Genomic DNA, 18,970 nt, shown 5'->3' on the forward strand with positions numbered 1-18,970 from the left:
TTAATGTTGTTTTCGTGTGTTTACATAGATGAATTTGACGGAAGTGTAAATACACAGTACAGTTATGAGCTTATATATCATTACGATAGCATGATATCATTGCCTTCTGTGCTTTCCTGAAGCTAAAAAAAAATACTGCAACTGAAATAACTACAGCAGTCGCAATCATCGATCTCAAATGAAGTACGAGCTCATGATGACATATGATGACGTGTGCAGGTGTTGTAGTGGTGTCCTATTTCTTAGGGGTACAATATGAAGCCCTTCCCATTCACACTTAAGGGCCAAGGGAAAGGGGTAAAAATAGAAATGGGATTGTTCCTTAATAGACCTAGCTAAATCATAATTGTTATCAATAAATGATATCGTGTAGGTGTTTGAAACAGTATCCCGATTCAGCTCTAGCATGAACGCAATGCACTAGAGGGCTCTAAATTAAAGCATCTGTCATATGCATAAAATGTAAATAAGCAGCTTATTAAATAGACATTGATACATTCAAGTACAACAGCCCCAACAAAAGTTTCTAAGCCACTGCACACAAATTAACTCAAGCTTTATATGCACAGGCGGACTCTAATGAGTTGCTGAATGTTTTTGCCAAATAATGCTGTAATTCTGCAGAGTCAAGATGAATTCGCATCAGACTGCAATTGTGTTTTTTGAGTTTTGCAGCTTCTCATTTAGCTGCATGTGCAAGCAGTTACAAAACAGAATTCATCAATACAATTAATTTTTAAAAATCGGTTTTAATCTTTAATAAAAATGGCAACAAACCACAAACAAGTCTCCAGACGCTCTGGAGGTGATATAAAATGCAAGCTACTTCGACAAACTTGTTATGTTATTTCTGCAAGCAATTTTTGAGTACACTGCGTGCAGTAAATAAACACAAGCAAAAATGTCAGTGTGCCAGAATTCTGTCGAGGCTGACGCACAGATACACCATGTCTAGGCTGCAAGCTAGCGATGCAACACAACAAAATGTTCCAATTACAAACAGCAAAAGTTGAAATGCTAGGTTCATGGTGTTGCAGAAGTTACAGAGCTTTTATTTTGTTCCTGTTGATGCTTTAGGTGCAGCATGAGCTTATGCAAGTACTTTTTACAGTTGATCTAATGCAAAGTTAGATCCACCTTAAACTATAGCATTTATATAAAGCCTTATACAATGGCTTTGCATAATAAAGATAACACATTCAGACCTACTTTTTAGTCTAAAATATATCAATATTCAGTTAAATGACAAGAAAGATCACTTTAAAGAGTCAGGCCCAGAGGGGCAGAGGAAAAGAGGACAGATCTGGCCTGATAACAGATGATGGGCAATTTCAGGTAAATGAACAGGTGGCACAAACCCGTCTGGTGCATGTGGTCTCTGGCCAGCTCAAATAGCCGCATGTGCTGATGGGTAATGGGGTTGAAGGAGCCACAGGCCAGCAAAACTAGAGGAATACGGCCAGCCATTTTAGTGTGTCACACCATAGTACTCTGGATAACACTAGGATAGGGAGGGAAAAGACATTTGTTAATAATGTAAACAAAGCAATAGAGGCACAGAACAAAATATTGCAATCGATGCAACTTAATTTAGAATTAATGAGGGGTGAACGTAATGCCTTGCTAACTAAGTTAATTGTTATGCCTGTGCTCTCTCTTGAACTGAAGCCTGTGAATTATTGATTATTTCAACTGTACTGAGGTGAACAGATTTTGTGAATGTAGATTGTAAGAATGTCAAAATATCACTGCGGTTATTTAAGATGCTTTCAGATTAAAAATCCACAACAAAAAAGCAGTAGTTTAACAGTAAGTCATAATTAAGTTAATTAAATTTTTTAAAAACCTTACAGAGCTAAATTAAATAGCATATTTGTATTTAGCCAGTTTTAAAAAGATTTTCAAATTGCATTTCATTTTAATTTTTACAGATTGTGAACAACGTAGATTGCAAACTTTTTTCCAGTTCCTACACAAAGAATTTGTTGCATTTGTACTTTTATGAAGTGTTTCTAAGTAGCCTTATTATTGATTTGTATTTTTTATTATTACTCTTTATTATTACTCTTTATTATTGATTTTATGTCTTTTTTACAACTGTAACTGTTTAAATTGTTAAGCTGATTCATTTTATATTCATATCAGTGTGCACTTTCATTGTAATTGTAAAACTTGGTTGTATACAAAAATCTCATAACCAGCAGTATGGGGCAAAAATACCTGGTCACTTATAGTTCCTTAGCATGTACTGTACATGTCCTAGTTAAATGTGACCAGAGGGTTAGTCTTACTATACTAAAACAGCTGCTATGTACAGTATATTGAAGTGAAGTAGGCATGGGATGATAACTGTTTTCAAGGTATCCCGCAGTTTGGAAAAGTGAAGGTTTTAAAACCGTCAAATTTTTTTGCTATACTGTTCCTAAGGTGTGTGTAATAGTTTGTGTACATTTTTTAGGACAACAATATCTCTATCAGAAAATATATCCAAAAATGCCGTTTTGAATTGTAAAGAAATCAATGTTTTTGAAACTAATGAAGACAGCAGAATTGATAGCCTGACATGTTGTTTACTGCTCTAAAATATTTTAAATGTCACTCAAAATAAAATATATTGTGTTCAATGTGGCAAAAGTTTTTGGTTTTTACCCAAACATTTAAAAAAAAGAATACATTTTAGAGCAGTAATCACAATACCATGAAACCGTGATATTTTTATTCAAGGTTATCATACTGTCGAATCTTATATCAGCCCATGCCTATAACTCACGTAATAAAGTTATTTGCAATGCAAATGTAAAGAGTGTAAGAAAGAGTTTGCCCAAACATAACTGGGATTATTTAGGGTGATTTCAGTTTTTTTTAAAGCAGTATTTTAATAAATTATTTTAAATAATTAAAAATTATAATTAAAAATTAAAAACACGAGAGACTAAATAAAGTTTTAAAAACATCTAATTGCATTTAAAATTTTAATTTTTACAGACTGTGAACAACATACAATGTAAACTTACTTTTTTCCTTGAAAAAGTAATTGTTGCATTTGTACTTTTATAAAGTGTTTCTAAGTAGCCTTATTATTTTAAATATATTAATTATCATTTTTTTCAAGTGTAACTGTTAAAATTGTTTAGCTAAATATTCATATCAGTGCTTACTTTAATTGTGACTGTAAAACTTTTAAGGTTGTGTACAAAAATCTCACAACCAGCAGTATGTGGCAAATACTACAATTTTCCTCATGAAATCAAATACATAGTCAGTGGTCACTTATAGTTCCTTACATGTCCTGATTAAATGTGACTAGAGGGTAACAGTTGTCACAATATGTACAGTATATTGAACATGTGAAGTAGGCATAGGACGATATAAGTTATATAAGATATAAGGTATACCACAGTTTGTAAAAGTCAAGGTTTTAAAACCACCAACATTTTCTGCTATACTATTTTCTATTGTATATGTACGATTTTTTATTTATGTTTTCTTTTTTTTAGGACAACAGTATCTCCAGCAGAGAAGATATCCAAAGATGCTGTTTTTAATGGTAAAGAATCTGTGTTTTTGAAACTAATGAAGACAGCAGAAGTCAATGATTCATTTGAATTATTCAGCCTGACATGTTTACTGTTCCAAAATATTTTAACGTCTCTTAAAATAAAATATATTGCGTTCAAAGGGGGAAAAAGTTTTAGTTTTTTACCCAGACATTTAAAAAGAATATATTTTAGAACGGTAATCACAACACTGTAATCACAACACTTCAATTTTTATCCAAGGTTATCATACCATCAGAATTTATAGGCATACCAGCCCATGCCTATAAATAACTCACACAATAAGTGAATTGCGAGGCAGATTTAAAGATTCTCACAACCAGCAGTATGGGGCAAAAAAACCTGGTCACTTATTTCCTTAGCATGTACTACTATACATGTCCTGGTTAAATGTGACCAGAGGGTAACAGCTGTCACAATATGTACAGTATATTGAACATGTGAAGTACCTTAGGAATCCATCATTGCACACAGAAAATCTGTAGTTTATGTAAATACAGCATACACTTAGATTAGGTGATAAATAGACAGTGTAAGCACTGGACTCTCAATATTCAATTTGTTTGCTTAGCCAAGCCAAAGTATACACTGGGGCAAGTGCACATTACACATTTGGACAAGGCTCACTTTGTTGACAAAATTACCCTGTCTAAACTGTACACTATAAACATACATTTATTATTTATTAAAGCAGGTAAACAGAGGGATAGATAGATTCAGAATGTATATTGTGCATTTTCCAATAAAACAAAAATGCGAAAGGATGTGAAACAGTAACAAAAATGTTTGTCTAACAATGCAGAGGTTATGAAATAAGGTATGGACATAAAATGGCACATTATCACCATAGAATGACCAAACTAGCGCATTTAAAACACGAATCAATTAAATCAATATAATTGTATTAATATTGTAACTAATACGCTCTTATATTGAATTAATAGTTTATTCGTGCACCATGCTGTTTGTGTGTACTTCAATTGTAACATCATGTTAAAAACCTAAGAAGAAATAAGAGCAGCCAAAAAACAGTAAAATGAAGAGAACTTGACAGATGCCAACAAACTGAGATTGTATGTAAGTTGTAATACGGCATTTTTAAAACGCATATGCTAAACATATGCCTCCAAAAGCTGTTTCGAATATACATTTAAATAAAAAAAAGAACGAATACAAAGACAAACGTATTTACCTTATCAAAAACCTCCTCCAAGTTTAGGAAAATGCTAAATGCTATATAGTTAGCCGTATGTTACACTATTAATGTCCCCGAAAACATTGAGGTAGAAAACACAGTTCCTATTGATAGAGAAAAGGCGGCTACTAGCGGACGAAGAAAAGAAGTCTGGCTTTTCAATAAGGCCATTGATTTCAAACTCTACCTATTTAATCACAGTGACCGATCTCGTTCGGTCAAGCTGGTCCTTTAATGACAAGGACTCGTTCAAAGCCAAACGACATGAAGTCTGTTCTTTATCTGTCTGAACAAGTCTTGACTAAAATGTAAGTTCTCAATGGGTTCAATTCTGAAGGCAAGGCGATCTTAAAAGCACTATTATCCTAATATGAAGTGAATTATATTCATGTGGAACAGAGATTCTGTGCATCACAGACTCTAATGGGCCGCAAAAGACATCTATAATGATTCCATTGAAGCTACATATAGGCTAAGGATATGGATATGGTCATACACCTTCTTTCCCCCCAATCTTAGCCCTTCATGCATTATGTATTACCTTTTTAACATAAATATCTAACCTGCAGGAGAGAGAAAAAGCTTTTTCTAATCACCCTTCAAGGGGACTTTCTGTTGCCCTTCAAAAAGGCACTTTGCACAAAAACTACCCTAATTATAGCTACTAAAGAGGAAATGGGCTGTAAAGATCCATACTCTGAGCTTGCTCTACTAATGTGACTAATGTTGTGGCACACTAATGGAGTCATATTCTTTGTATTATATCCCACAGAGGTGATGAGCACAGCAATATGTGCTGTTTCCATTACTTTTGTTTTTCAAAATCCCTGGAAATCAGACAACATACTTAACAAACTGCCTTTCTTTGCAACAAATATATGACTTTTTGGTGAATGTGCAAGATTTACAATATATTAGCTGCTATAAAGTATGTGATGCTACTGTTGAAGTCCGAATTAAACCCCTGAGTTATTAGCCCCCTGTTTGTTTGTTTTTCCCCAATTCCAGTTTAACGGAGGGAAGATTTTTTTTTAACACATTTCTAAATAGTTTTAATAACACATTCCTAATAACTGATTTATTTTGTCATCATGGCAAAGACAAAATAAATCAGTTATTAGGAATGAGTTATTAAAACTATTTAGAAATGTGTTAAAAAAATCTTTTTAAATAGTTAATAGTATTTGACTAGATATTTTTCAAGACACTTCAGTTGAAGTCAGAATTATAAACTTCCCTTGGAATTTTTTATTTGTTTTTCTTTTTCAATATTTCCTAAATGATGTTCAACAGAGCAGGGAAATGTTCACAGTATGTCTGATAATATTTTTTCCTCTGGAGAAAGTCTTATTTGTTTTATTTTCAGCTAGAATAAAAGCAGTTTTAAATTTTTTAAAAAACCATTTCAGGGACAAAATTATTAGCCCATTTAAGCATTTTTTTTCAATAGTCTAAAGAACAAAGCATCATTATACAACACCTTGCCTAATTACCCTAACCTGCCTAGTTAACCTAATTAAGTTAAGCCCTTATGTTACTTTAAGCTGTATAGAAGTGTCTTGAAAAAAATGTAGTAAAATATTATGTACTGTCATCATGGCAAAGATAAAATAAATCAGTTATTAAAAATGAGTTATTAAAACTATTATGTTTAGAAATGTGTTGAAAAAATATTCTCTCCGTTAAACAGAAATTGGGGAAAAAATTAAACAGGGGGGTGAATAATTCAGGGGGGCTAATAATTCTGACTTCAACTGTATATTCAATGTTGATATTTGATAAATGATCTTTTCCAGCCAAAAAATAGACACCCAATTGATTAAGTTTTGCTATCTGGATACATTTTTACTTTGCCAAAGAGATGAATTACTAATTGTGGATCACTTTATGCTGTCAGAATCTGACAGTGCTTTTTTTTTCGAATTAAATATAAATTTCCAGGTGACGCAGTGGCGCAGTAGGTATAGTGCTGTCGCCTCACAGCAAGAAGGTCGCTGAGTCATTGGTTCGAACCTCGGCTCAGTTGGCGTTTCTGTGTGGACTTTTCATGTTCTGCCTGCGTTTGCGTGGGTTTCCTCCGGGTGCTCCGGTTTCCCCCACAGTCCAAAGACTATGAGTATATGTGTGTGTGGGTGGATGTTTCCCAGAGATGGGTAGCAGCTGCGTAAAAACTTGCTGCATAAGTTGGCGGTTCATTCCGCTGTGGCGACCCCGGGTTAATAAAGGGACTAAGCCAACAAGAAAATGAATGAATGAATGAATATAAATTTCTGCTAATTTGAAAAAAAAAAAAATGAGAGTCACAATGATTAAATACTGTGTATGTTCATTTTAAACTAAAAAAACACTGCATCACAAGCAATCTGATCATTGAATGATAGACGGGGTTTATTTAGTTTGCTTGTTTGATATCAGGCAACTTCTTGTCACCTCCTCAAATCAACTCTTCAAAACCTCAGTGCATGCATAAAAGCAAATATTGAACAACATTGTGCTATTTTCTTGGTATTTAATTCTCAAATGAGGACTTGATCACAGTTATGTTAAAAAATCAACACAGAATCACTATTACAACTAATCTAAACTTGATGCATGATGACAGTTGGCACTACAAGTTCATTAATTCATTTTCATTTTGGCTTAGTCCCTTTATTAATCTGGTGTCACCACAGAGGAATGAACCACCAATTTATCCAGCATATGTTTTACATAGCGGATGCCCTTCAAGCTGAAACCCATCACTAGGAAATATCCATAGGCACTCATTTACACACATACACTACGGACAATTTAGCCAACCCAACTCACCTACATGTCTTTGAGTGGGGTAAACAGGAGCACCCGGAGGAAACCCCACGCAAACGGGAAGAACATGCAAACTCCACACAGAAACGCCAACTGACCCAGCCAGGGCTCGAACCAGCGACCTTCTTGTTGTGAAGCGATTGTGAGACCCACTGCAGCACTAGTTCCTATATGTTCATAATTATGATAAAGAAATTAAGATATTATGATAGGAAATAACAGTATACAAGATTTTGTATATGCAGCTAAAAACATTTGAAAGCTGATGAGACCAGTCTTAACCATCTTACGTTAAAAATATAAACTGACTCGGTTTGGCCTTGACAATGTCATTAATTCTCTTTGAGTTTCAATTTCAGTATCAAGTATGCATACAGATGGAGATACAGTCCGTTCTCCATCTGTAGTCAAAAGTAAATTTAGAGGACAAATCGGTGGTTTTCTTTCTATCACGTACTCATTCGTTCCTTGTCAAGGTGATATCAAGTAGATTCTACGCAGTAATTAAACGCAAATGACTCTAGGGTGACCCCTCTTGGGAGGCAGGTAGAACTGCCACTGACAGTGGGAACTATCCAAGGTTCTGAAAAGATTGACTTCATCTGCCAATGATGGATGCAGAGTCTAACCGAGTCAGTGAAAAACACATAAAGCAAATAAAAAATGTTATATCTGAAGATGATGCATCACCTCCGTGGTGGATCCTAAAAGAGCGATTCTGAGGAGTTCAGGCTTCATTTGTACAGATTACTCTCATAAGATTTTAAATAGAATTGGAATTAATTATTTAGAGCGCTCCATAATAGCAAAGATATGGTGAAGACGTATTACAGTGATATCTGAGGAATATTACGGGACTGGAGAGAGATGTGGGAAATAAAAACGCACAGACTGCCATTACTGAAAACAGGTATCAACCTTTGTGTCAAGTGACATGGGATGTTGATGTAAATTTATGTACATATTTGTTTTATATACAGCAATTATTTCAAGTCTTTGCATCTGATTGGACAAGCTGTGACCAAACACACTGGGAATTTTCACAGTAGGTCTGTCACATTTGTTTATGTCTGCGCATTCTAAAACTTTTTAAAATGTTCTGTACTTTACATAAATCTGATACAAATTAATTCACAATATAAATATTACATGAAGAAATGTTGCCTTGGCAACTACCTAAAATAAATTAGTTTAAACTAAAGTATAATAGGACATTATGGTGGTGTGGGTAGCATGATCGCTTCACAGCAAAAAGGTCGCTGGTTCGAGCCTCGGCTGGGTCAGTTGGCATTTCTATGTAGAGTTTGCATGTTCTCCCAGTTTTTATGTGGGTTTCCTCCGGGTGCCGCGGTTTCCCCCACAGTCCAAAGATATGTGATATAGGTGAAATGAATAAGCTAAATTGGCCTTATTGTATTTTTGTGAATGCAAGAGTGTATGGGTGTTTCAAAGTGTTGTGGTTGGAAGGGTATCCACTGCGTAAAACATACGCTGGATACGATGGTGGTTCATTCCGCTGTGGCAACCCCTATTTAATAAAGGGGCTAAGCCAAAAAGAAAATGAATAAATGAATGAAGTTTTATAAAATACTGCTAAAAATAAAACTGTAAGTGGGCCAAACATGTAAATTTACTGAATATTTACTTGCCCTTAAGTGGTTTCTTTAATCTGTTGAACACAAAAAAGGATATTTTGAAGAAAGCTGGAAACTGGTAACCATTGATATCCATAGAGGGTAAAACAAATCCAATGGAAGTCAATGGTTTCAGGTATCTGACATAGACCCTTTTCACATTTCCGTGTTTCTCAGTAGCGGAAGTCATCATAGTTGGGAAAGCCTAGAGGTCAGTGAATGGAAGAGTACAACAAATCATTTTTTACAGTCTTATTTGCACAAATAATAAAAGAAAAACACAATGATGGTGTTATAAAGACATTCAGAAAAAAGAAAAAAAAATGTAAAACTGATTACAGCAGTAAGCAGAGAGAATAACATAAAAAATTACTGTGCTGTCTCATAGACATAGATTGCAAAACACTGTTTAAGTTCAAAAAGTAATCTATATGAGTACTGTGAACTTAATGAATTTGAGTAAACGAAGCAATTTGAGCACAGTAAAACCAAATAAATGAAGAGAACTCAAACCAACTGAGTACTGTAAAATCCAATAGGTTAAGGCAACTCAAACTGTTTGAGGAAAGCAATTGCAACAAACCATTTGACTTAAGAAAAACTAATCTATATGAGTACTGTGAACTTACTCCATTTAAGTTGAAGTAATGAGGTATTTAATTACCTTCAACACTGAGTTCAAAACTCTTCAAATGAGTAGAATTAACGTTCAGTAAATTTTGACTTAACTACACTTACTACATTTAATTTGATAAAGTTGATGCTAGGGTTTAACAGTGTATAAATGTTCATATATTTTTAAAAAAAATCTAAATATTAAAAACTTTTAAGGATATAAGATGCTAATGACTGTTAAACATGTCATAACAGACTTGTGAAAAGGGTCCATTCTTCAAAACGTCACAAGAAAATAAAATAAAAAAGCTCAAAATGATTTGACACTTGAAGTTGAGTAAATAATAACTGAATTTCTTTTTTAGGGTGAACAATTCCTTTAAATGCTTCAAAATCTTTGAAAAGATTCAAAACAGCAATACTGTTAATATAATACACTGTAAAAATGTATATGATCAATAAGTCCCGACAGCATATGTTCAAAGTCTCTTTAAGGTAAATCATTTCCCTGGGTGGGGTGACGCAGTGGCGCAGTAGGAAGTGCTGTTGCCTCACAGCAAGAAGGTCGCTGGTTTGAGCCTCGGCTGGGTCAGTTGGCGTTTCTGTGTGGAGTTTGCATGTTCTCCCTGCGTTCGCGTGGGTTTCCTCCATGTGCTTCAGTTTCCACCACAGTCCAAAGACATGCAGTACAGGTGAAATGGGTGGGCTAAATTGTCCGTGGTGTGAATGAGTGTGTGTGGATGTTTCCCAAAGATGGGTTGCGGCTAGAAGGGCATCCGCTGTGTAAAAACGTGCTGAATAACTTGGCGGTTCCTGATCTGATAGGCACTTTTAATCTGCCTATGAGTTCTGTGGTGATGCGTAGTTCAATGGACTCATGAGGTTAATTTAATTCAGCTTAAAAATTAAGGCAAATATTAGGATTTTTTTATAGTGTATAAATAATAATAAAAAAACACAATGTTGGTAAACAAAATGTTTCAGTGTTCTGTTAAAATAGTTGGGTTAAAAATACCCCAATATATAATCCAACAACTGGTTATTATAGCACTGTCCCAACTATGAATTATTTTACCCAATGCATTGGGTTATATAATTAATCCCAATGCATTGGGTTATTTTGATTAAATGTTTTTTTTTCCATTCTGATATAACTATTACTATTACTATTATTAATTTTTTTTTTAATTATGGCTGTGTAAATAAATAAATGTCTCCACTGGGTCCTAAAGGTGAGAATGACAGCTGAATATTCCAAATATGTGTTATTTCCTCCTCCAAAAAAAAAAAAAAAAAAAAAAAACTGTAGAGATGAACACGGGAGGTAGAGAAGAGAAAGCATTTTATCCATTTAGATCCGCTATGAAGCACACGTTTGTATCAACAATAATTAAGAGTGCTTGTGAAACGGATATAAAAAAAAACATGACATGGAAAAAAAATAACAACAATTATTGCGTTAGAGCTTAAATAAACTTAATATAAACTTAATATTAATACAGCTGTTCTGTGTCAGTTAAATTAGTTGACTGTTGAAATTCAAAATTTTCCCCCAACTGATTTAGTTATTAAATAACTAAATAAAGGTTAAAAATAACCCAACAAAGCTCCAAATATTTAACCAAACTGGTTGAGTTATTAAAAAATAAACGAATAAAGGTTAAGAATAACTCAACAAAGCACCAATTATATTAATTATTATTATATTATAATATAAATTATATAATTATATAATATAAATTATTATATTATTTAACTAAACAATTTGGTTAAAAAATAACGTTTTTTAGAGTGTGATAAACAGTTGCACCAGATTACTACAGCAACTGATTCATCAACTTATTCAGTTTTGAAGTATTAAAAATGAAGGAGTGAGTCATTGAATCATTCATTTAACAGTGACTCATTTAAATAAGGTAAACATTTGCAGCAGCGTTGAGGACCCTCCACATTTAACTCATTGCAAAAGCTCTATTTTTAACCTTAAATTACTGGTGTCTCCACTCTTTGTAAAACCAAAAGTCATTACACAAGCAGCAGCATTTATCGTTTTAAAAACAAAAGCTTTGAACAGAACCGTAAACAGAATGACCATACACTGTTGTAGCTTCAGCTGATGCATTAAGATCCTGCTGGCGGAGTAATTAAAGATTGCAATCCGAAACTGTAGATATCTCTGGTAAACCTTCTGTGAGACTGTATACATCATCCATAATACACTGGCTGCAAACCTGCTTGAGGCATCACAGAGAACTCAACTCTTTCCTCTCATGTCTGCTCCGTGCTGGATGTTTAGACTTGCAGATGCGTTGATAAAAGAGTGAAGAAGCTTTCACCTAGAGCAAATTTACTCAACAGCATGCATCCCCTGAAATGCAACAAGCCAAACGATTGGAATGAATGAGCGCAAATGGTTTTTCCAATCTATCAGCTGTGCAGGTAAATTAGGTTTCAGGAAGACTGGGGAAATAATATGGCATTTTAAACCACCTCTATTTTTTTTTCAGAGCAACTAAAACGATTATCAGAAATGCCCCTGGGCTTTGGCGAAATTGACATTTAACTAAGAAAAAAATGAGGAATAAAATGAGTGAAAGAATGAGGAGTGGGTTGGAATTTTAAATGGCTTTCTGAAAGTTTTCTTTCTCCATTGTCGTAAAACTGCAATCTTAAAGACTGACTTTTAGTTTGTGGACGAATTCTTAGAATTAACTAGCTATTAACATTTTCTTTTACCTCAATTAACTCATAATTTCCTGCTTATTAATAGTCAGTACGGTATTTTGATATTAATTGCAAAGTAGGTAGGTTGCATTAATATGTTCTTTTTAGGTAAGGTATAGGTGACATTAATGTGTTTTTTTTTTCAGAGAGCACCTTAACTCTGGTGAATAAAGACCCTTCTTCTCTCCTCCACCTCACCACACACCAATCTTAAAATACCATAAATTCTGAGTGTGCCTCATACAGGTTAGTGAGTTTAACAAACCACCTGTTGAGAACACATTTATTCATCTCACTGACAAATTAACCAGCACAAACACTGTGCATTTATTAAATGTGCTTCACACGGGGGAGTGGTCTAGACAAATCACCTGTAGAAACATTTGTACCATTCGTGAGACTGTCTGTTTTATGGATTGTCATCATCTTTTGTAATTGTTCTCATGGCTAGAGTGTTTTTTCAGTTTATTTGGTGTAGTTTTTTTCTAAACAGTTGTTCATTTTGGGCGTCACAGTTTTTATTGTGGCAAAGAGCAAAAATGGCTGTGTATTTGAGTGGACGAAACAAGATAAAAGGTTCATCAGATGTTTTTTTTTTTTATAAAATAGTTGAAAGCTCGTTTAAAAATAAATTTTAACTAGTACAGTTTAGTTAGTGATCTTGAGAAATTTTCAAATACGTGGTGCTATTAAGATGTGCTTTGTTCTGTTGAAGAGAATAATTGAATTTTCAACAATTTGTTGTTTTAGAATGGGATTATTTTGTGGATTTGTTTGTAGTTTGATATGCAGGCCCGTAGCCAGCCTATTAAAAGAGTTCTTTTTTCTCAAAAAGTAGACCTCAATTTTATTAAATTATGAGGTTCAATGAGGGCATTTCAGTGACATTTTAGGCTTGTCGGATGCAACAAAATATTTTCTATAATTTTGTAAAAGTGCCTGCCATACTATTTTACCAAAAAGTGTACAAATGTGCATTTACATTGTAAGTGATTACAGTTTTATAAGTAATGTTATGACATTAGAATTTTAAATGAAAAATTTTGATTAAAAAAATATGAAAAAAAATCCATCATTTAAAAACAAACAAAAAAATAAGAATTTGTTAAAACATGTTTTATATGAAAAAAACAGTACCCTGTAGCCAAATAACAAACTGGCCAGCTCATTTTCTGTCAGAATTTGTTCATTTGAATAATTATATATAAAATTTGTCTTAGAGCCTTCTTATTATTGTGAATTATTGACACGCCCCTCTGCGAAAACTCTAGATCTTCACAGTAAATCATCGCTACAGCTTTCAGATAACACCACCCAATTTTGGTGCTGATACGATAAAATTTGTGGGAGGAGTTTGTTACAGTGTAAAACATGTCATTTCCTGTGGCCAGCAGGTGGCGGTATAACTGTATCTGGATATCGGCATGTAAACGTGTTCAGGTCAGGACTTTAGAGTTATTTTCACAATTTATGAGGGCATACTGTCAGAAATGGGACAAATGAGCTCAAATAGGAGTCAAATTCTGGACTTTTTCAGAAGGGGGTGGGTCTTTTGAACCACCCGAACCACCCCTGGCTGTGGGCCTGACATTTTAATGCATAATTGTAATGAAGTATTTGTAAAATCTCTCTCTCTTAAAAAACTCTAGCACTAAATTCTATGAGCACTAACAATTCCTTTGTATAATTACCACTTTTTGCACTTTTATTACCACTTCTTGTTGAATTGCTGAATGCCTCCTCACTTGTAAGTTGCTTTGGACAAAATGTCTGCTAAATGACTAAATGAAATGTAAACGTAATTAATAATTAATAGTCAATATCAATGCTAATAAGCAACCAGTAAATAGCAAGAATTAGTCCTCAAAATAAAGTATTAACAGACTGAAACAGCTCCTACAAAATTATTTTCTTGGCTCATCATCATACTTGCATAATGCATTAAACACCTGATCTTAAAGTTAAAAAATGGAAATTTACTTACTATCTCACTCTTGTGTTCTTTTTTTCTGCAACATAAACTCATTCTGAAAATGTACCATTACATACATATCGTGAGATTGCAAATTATGTAGCCAGAAGTAGGTATGGCTGCATTTGGTCTTTAAAACGAATGCTACAGGGCGGTATGATGCTATTTCATTTCGTGCTTATCAGCTCACCACCTACCTCATTGTAGATGGATTTCTTGCTGTTACCAGTTTGTCCAGTGACTCGCTGCATATGTCGGCGGACTTGAGACACATAGAGGAGTTGACTGAGATGACTGGAATCAAGTGCGGTGAAGAAAAAGCTGTTCTAGAAAAGCAGGAAAGACAAGAAAAAAAGTAAAAGCATAAAATAAAGAAGTAAATACCAGGGTGAGAATGTAGTAAAATCTGAAAAAATTTTCTTTTCCTTTTTTGGATTGCTTTTGAAAAAACTGACAGTAGGGTTTAGGAAAGTTGGTGGTCGCAGGTTAATCTGTGCTTTTTGAAAATACTATCGGTTGGGTTTAGGGAAGGAGGATGGTGAGTTACTTGAACCCTTACCCCTAATCAGTAAATTAATAGTTATGTCTAATATCGCATATTTCCATACTATATACGCTAAAAACAGTATGCGAGTACATACACAAAAACGTACCTCCTGGTTTGTACTTTGGCACTCTCCAGGTACATTTTCAGAATGAGCCAAATAATATATTTTGAATTCAGCTGAAAAACAAATGATATGGCACAATGTCTCTCAGATACTTCAGAATGTCTTCTTTTGGAGTTGAACAGAAGAAATGAAGTCAAATAGATTTTAAATGAGTGAAGGGTGGTTAAATGATGAAATAATTTAAATTTTAGGGTGAACGACTTTTTAATCTATTCATAATTAAGTGCATTACTTCTACATTATTCAGACTAGGGAGGGTTCGGGTGGTTTGAAAGACTCACCTCTCACTGACAAAGGTCCAGTGTTTTTGTTCCATAAGTGAGCTCATTTGTCCTATTTTAACTGCTATGACATCATAAATAGTAAAAATAACCCATCGAAAAACGCTTTAAGACAAGTGGAATCCTTGGTTGGGTGTTGCTTCTGTGTGACTTTTGCTAATCAGTTTTGGCCAGCGCATACAATTATTTTTCATGAGTCCAACATCCAGCTGTGCAAGAAAACATACAATCTGAGATAAGTGAAGTCATCTTTCACTACTGTATTGGTGTTAAATAGAGAAAACATTTCACAAGTAACTTTTATTTTAAATCTTGGAACAAACAATTGACCAATGTAAAGGTGTGAAGAACCAAAAGCGACCGATATTAAAATAAATTTGAGTATTATTTTGACTATTGTTGTTATCTATGAATTTTCAAATGTAATTTTTTTTGGTTATGATGATCATCGAACAATATATTGCAGTTAAAATAGAGCTAAAATGTCATGAAAGTTCAGTATTTAAATCCAATAATTAAATAGTATCCTAAACGAGGCCTATAACTGCAAAATAAGGTCCACTTTTTGAGAGTCACCTCTTTCACCAGGCTGGCTTCGAGCCTGGTATTTATAGCACAAATTGTGTGGTATTTTAATTGTTTGAATTCTTAATCTACAGGGAATTGTTATGTACTCTGTTGTCTTCCATTGAACCTAGGTAGTGCTCTCAGGAGAGGTGGAAATGAGAAGACCTTCAGTTCATGGCTGAACACTCATTAAAAGCTTTTCCAGTCAACCTGGGCACACGGGAAGTCCACAGTACACACACTCTCTCTAACCGCAGCTCACTTCACCTGAGGGGAAAACTTAGGTAGGACATGAGCCGCCATCAGAAATGAAAATGTTTGATCTTTTGAATACACTCTGCATGTGAAGTGGTAGTTTTTACAGGATTTAGTACACACACGGTTAGTGCATGAGAAGAAACGGAAAGGTAATTTTCAGGGACAACCGTGGAAAAAAGAAAATTAATATGGATTGAAAATGGTCTTACTTAAAATGGATTACTGCAGCTCAGGAAAAAAAAATTGCATTTCAAATCAGTGTGGCTTTTTAAAATGTATCATAATCATAAGAAATGCTGTTCAATTCCAAGCGTGTACAAACAGCATGAGAAATTTTACAACTTCAGCTTCTAGCATTTGGTCATGTAAGTCTGTTGACCTAGTAAGCCACTTGCCTATGATAACCCAGGGTGCGAATTATACATTGACGATCGGGGTGGTCAGGTTTTTCAGTTATGTTTGGTAATGTGCCTTAGTGAACTAAATTTATACACGTAATTCAATTACATCTAATATAATCAAACTTGTTATTGTATTTTCAGTGTTTTGAGGGATATGAGTAGTTATCATTGACATTTGTGTTATTAAATAAACAGTGACTGGTTTGCTTTCCTGTACCTATAAATGGATGACCATGAAAGACTGCATGTTATTTTTTATTTTACTGTTTAACTTCCATGTGCAAGCAAATAAAAACACATACTATGCATCTACCCTGCAGGCACAGGATGTCAGGATGTCATATTGACATTGTACCCCAATGTACCACAACCCCATGGGGATTTTGTTTGCAAATGAAAATTGGGTTGACGTCAGAACCCCAACGTCAGGCTGACGTCAATGTCCAATGTCCAACCTAAAATCAACCAAATATTAACGTCTAGTCATGTTACATCTTGACTTTGTGTTGGCATTGTGACACCTATCAGACGTTGGATTTCAGTCACTTTCCAACACAACCTAAAATCAACTAAATATCAAAGTAATGTGACTTCATTACTGGACGTCAAAATAACGTTGTCCTTAGAAGTTGGCTAGACATTAAATTTTGGTCACCTGACGTCCTGACCTAAATCTAACCTAATACTAAGTCTTATGATTTTGTGTGCCTGTTGGTTAGTGTTACAGACAAAACGCTTAAAAAAAAGAAAAGAAAAAAAAGAAACATGTTTTGTAAACACTTACATTGTATGTTGGTGCTGTGGATTTGCTGGTTTCAAACCTATGAATTAATACTTTTACCTCAAACATGCATTCACAGTGGTAAGAACCATTATAGGGGTGGTCAAATGTAAACTAAAATTATTTTTTATTTTAATTATTAATATTATTTAAGATAAAGTTCAGAGCAAACTATTGCTTAACCATTAATGGACAGTGTAGTTAACTCAAAATTTACTGAAATTTAATTCTACTCATTTGAAAAGAGTTTTGAACTCAGTGTTAAGGGGTAATGAATGAATTAAATACCTCATTACTTCAACTTAAAAGAAGTAAGTTTACAGTACTCGTATAGATTAGTTTTTTTATTCAAATGGTTTGTTGCAGTTTCCTCAGACAGTTTGTGTTGCCTTAACTCATTGGGTTTTACAGTATACTCTCTTCATTTATTGGGTTTTACTGTGCTTAAATTGATTCATTTACTGAAATGGATTAAGTTCACAGTACTCATTAGGATTAGTTTTGGTTTTTGCAATCAGTTTTCTCAATTGGTCTGAGTTATCTGAACTTTTTGGGTTTTACAGTATACATTTGACCTCCCCTATAACAGTTTATACCACTGTGAATGCAAAATCATGCCAATCTGTCTATGCGAAATAAAAAAATAATTAAATAGTCAGAAACCGGCAGATCTACGCTCAAAAATATCTATATTTTAACTTGTTTAAACTACCTAAATAAAATGAGCTGAAACAACACAATTTTTGAGATTTCATTGGTACAACTTAAATTTTTTTTGTGTTCAATCCACATAAAGTTGTTAAAAGTGTTAAGTTAACTTCAATTAAAGTAATCAATTTGTGTTGGAACAACATAAATAAATTGTCTGGAACCCTGCATTTTTTACAATGTAGATCACCGATAGACACCGTAATTGTTCAAAAGACACTTTTCTTGTAAAATAGCTGTTTGTTTCTACATACAGCCTACAAAAGTAAAGTAAAATTGTTGAAAAGTTTGTATAGTTTGACCTACTGTAACCTCTGAAATAGCAAATCAGAGGATACTCTAGGTCAGAATAAACTAAATATCCCTGAAACCACTGAAAACTTAAATACTTTATATCAATAAATTAGATGTAATTGAAATAAATACAGGATAAGTTGGTGGTTCATTTTGCTGTGGCGACCCAAGATCAATAAAGGGACTAAGCCAAAAAGAAAATTAATGAATGAATGAAATAAATACATTTGATTCACTAAAGCTTGTATTACAGAACTAACCTTACCAAAAAAGTTTACCCCTCTGATCGTCAATGTATATTTCGCAACCTGATTACATCCCCACAATGTATGGGGATGCAAAAATTATACTTATACTTGCAAAAACACCATTTGTAATTTTACGATAAAATAAAATATATATTTTTAAACTAAATAAATAAGTTAATAAAAATATAAGTAAATAATTAATAAAATAATAATAGCTATTATTATACTATTAATTCTATTAACTTTAATCTAATTATAA

At 33.7% G+C, this 18,970-nt stretch overlaps 1 protein-coding gene and 1 long non-coding RNA gene across 5 annotated transcripts in view; one reads left to right on the plus strand and one right to left on the minus strand.

The window, feature by feature from the left end:
* The window catches only part of nmnat3 (nicotinamide nucleotide adenylyltransferase 3), a 28,980-nt gene extending 24,164 nt beyond the window's left edge, over positions 1 to 4,816 (minus strand). For 3 of the 4 annotated variants that reach the window (XR_015478772.1, XM_087241225.1, XM_087241226.1), the window contains exons 1-2: positions 4,750 to 4,816; positions 1,359 to 1,501 (exon numbers count right to left, since the gene is read on the minus strand). Coding sequence is in view for 1 of the 4 variants with exons in the window: in XM_087241225.1 (XP_087097351.1) it covers positions 1,359 to 1,467 (109 nt within the window). In the remaining 3 variants the exon portion in view is untranslated. Of the gene's footprint in view, positions 1 to 24; positions 1,502 to 4,749 lie in introns of all 4 variants that reach the window. The other variant, XM_087241227.1, reaches the window with a different exon arrangement.
* Positions 4,817 to 4,863: 47 nt separating this feature from the next.
* On the plus strand, positions 4,864 to 17,419 carry LOC141378648 (uncharacterized). Its single transcript, XR_015478840.1, has 3 exons — positions 4,864 to 5,060; positions 12,677 to 12,776; positions 16,153 to 17,419. It is a non-coding gene; the product is annotated as an uncharacterized LOC141378648 (long non-coding RNA).
* The last annotated feature ends 1,551 nt before the right edge of the window (positions 17,420 to 18,970 follow it).

This window comes from Danio rerio, chromosome 2, assembly GCF_052040795.2.
Source record: "Danio rerio strain M-AB ecotype USA chromosome 2, GRCz13ab, whole genome shotgun sequence".
Classification (NCBI taxonomy): domain Eukaryota; kingdom Metazoa; phylum Chordata; class Actinopteri; order Cypriniformes; family Danionidae; genus Danio; species Danio rerio.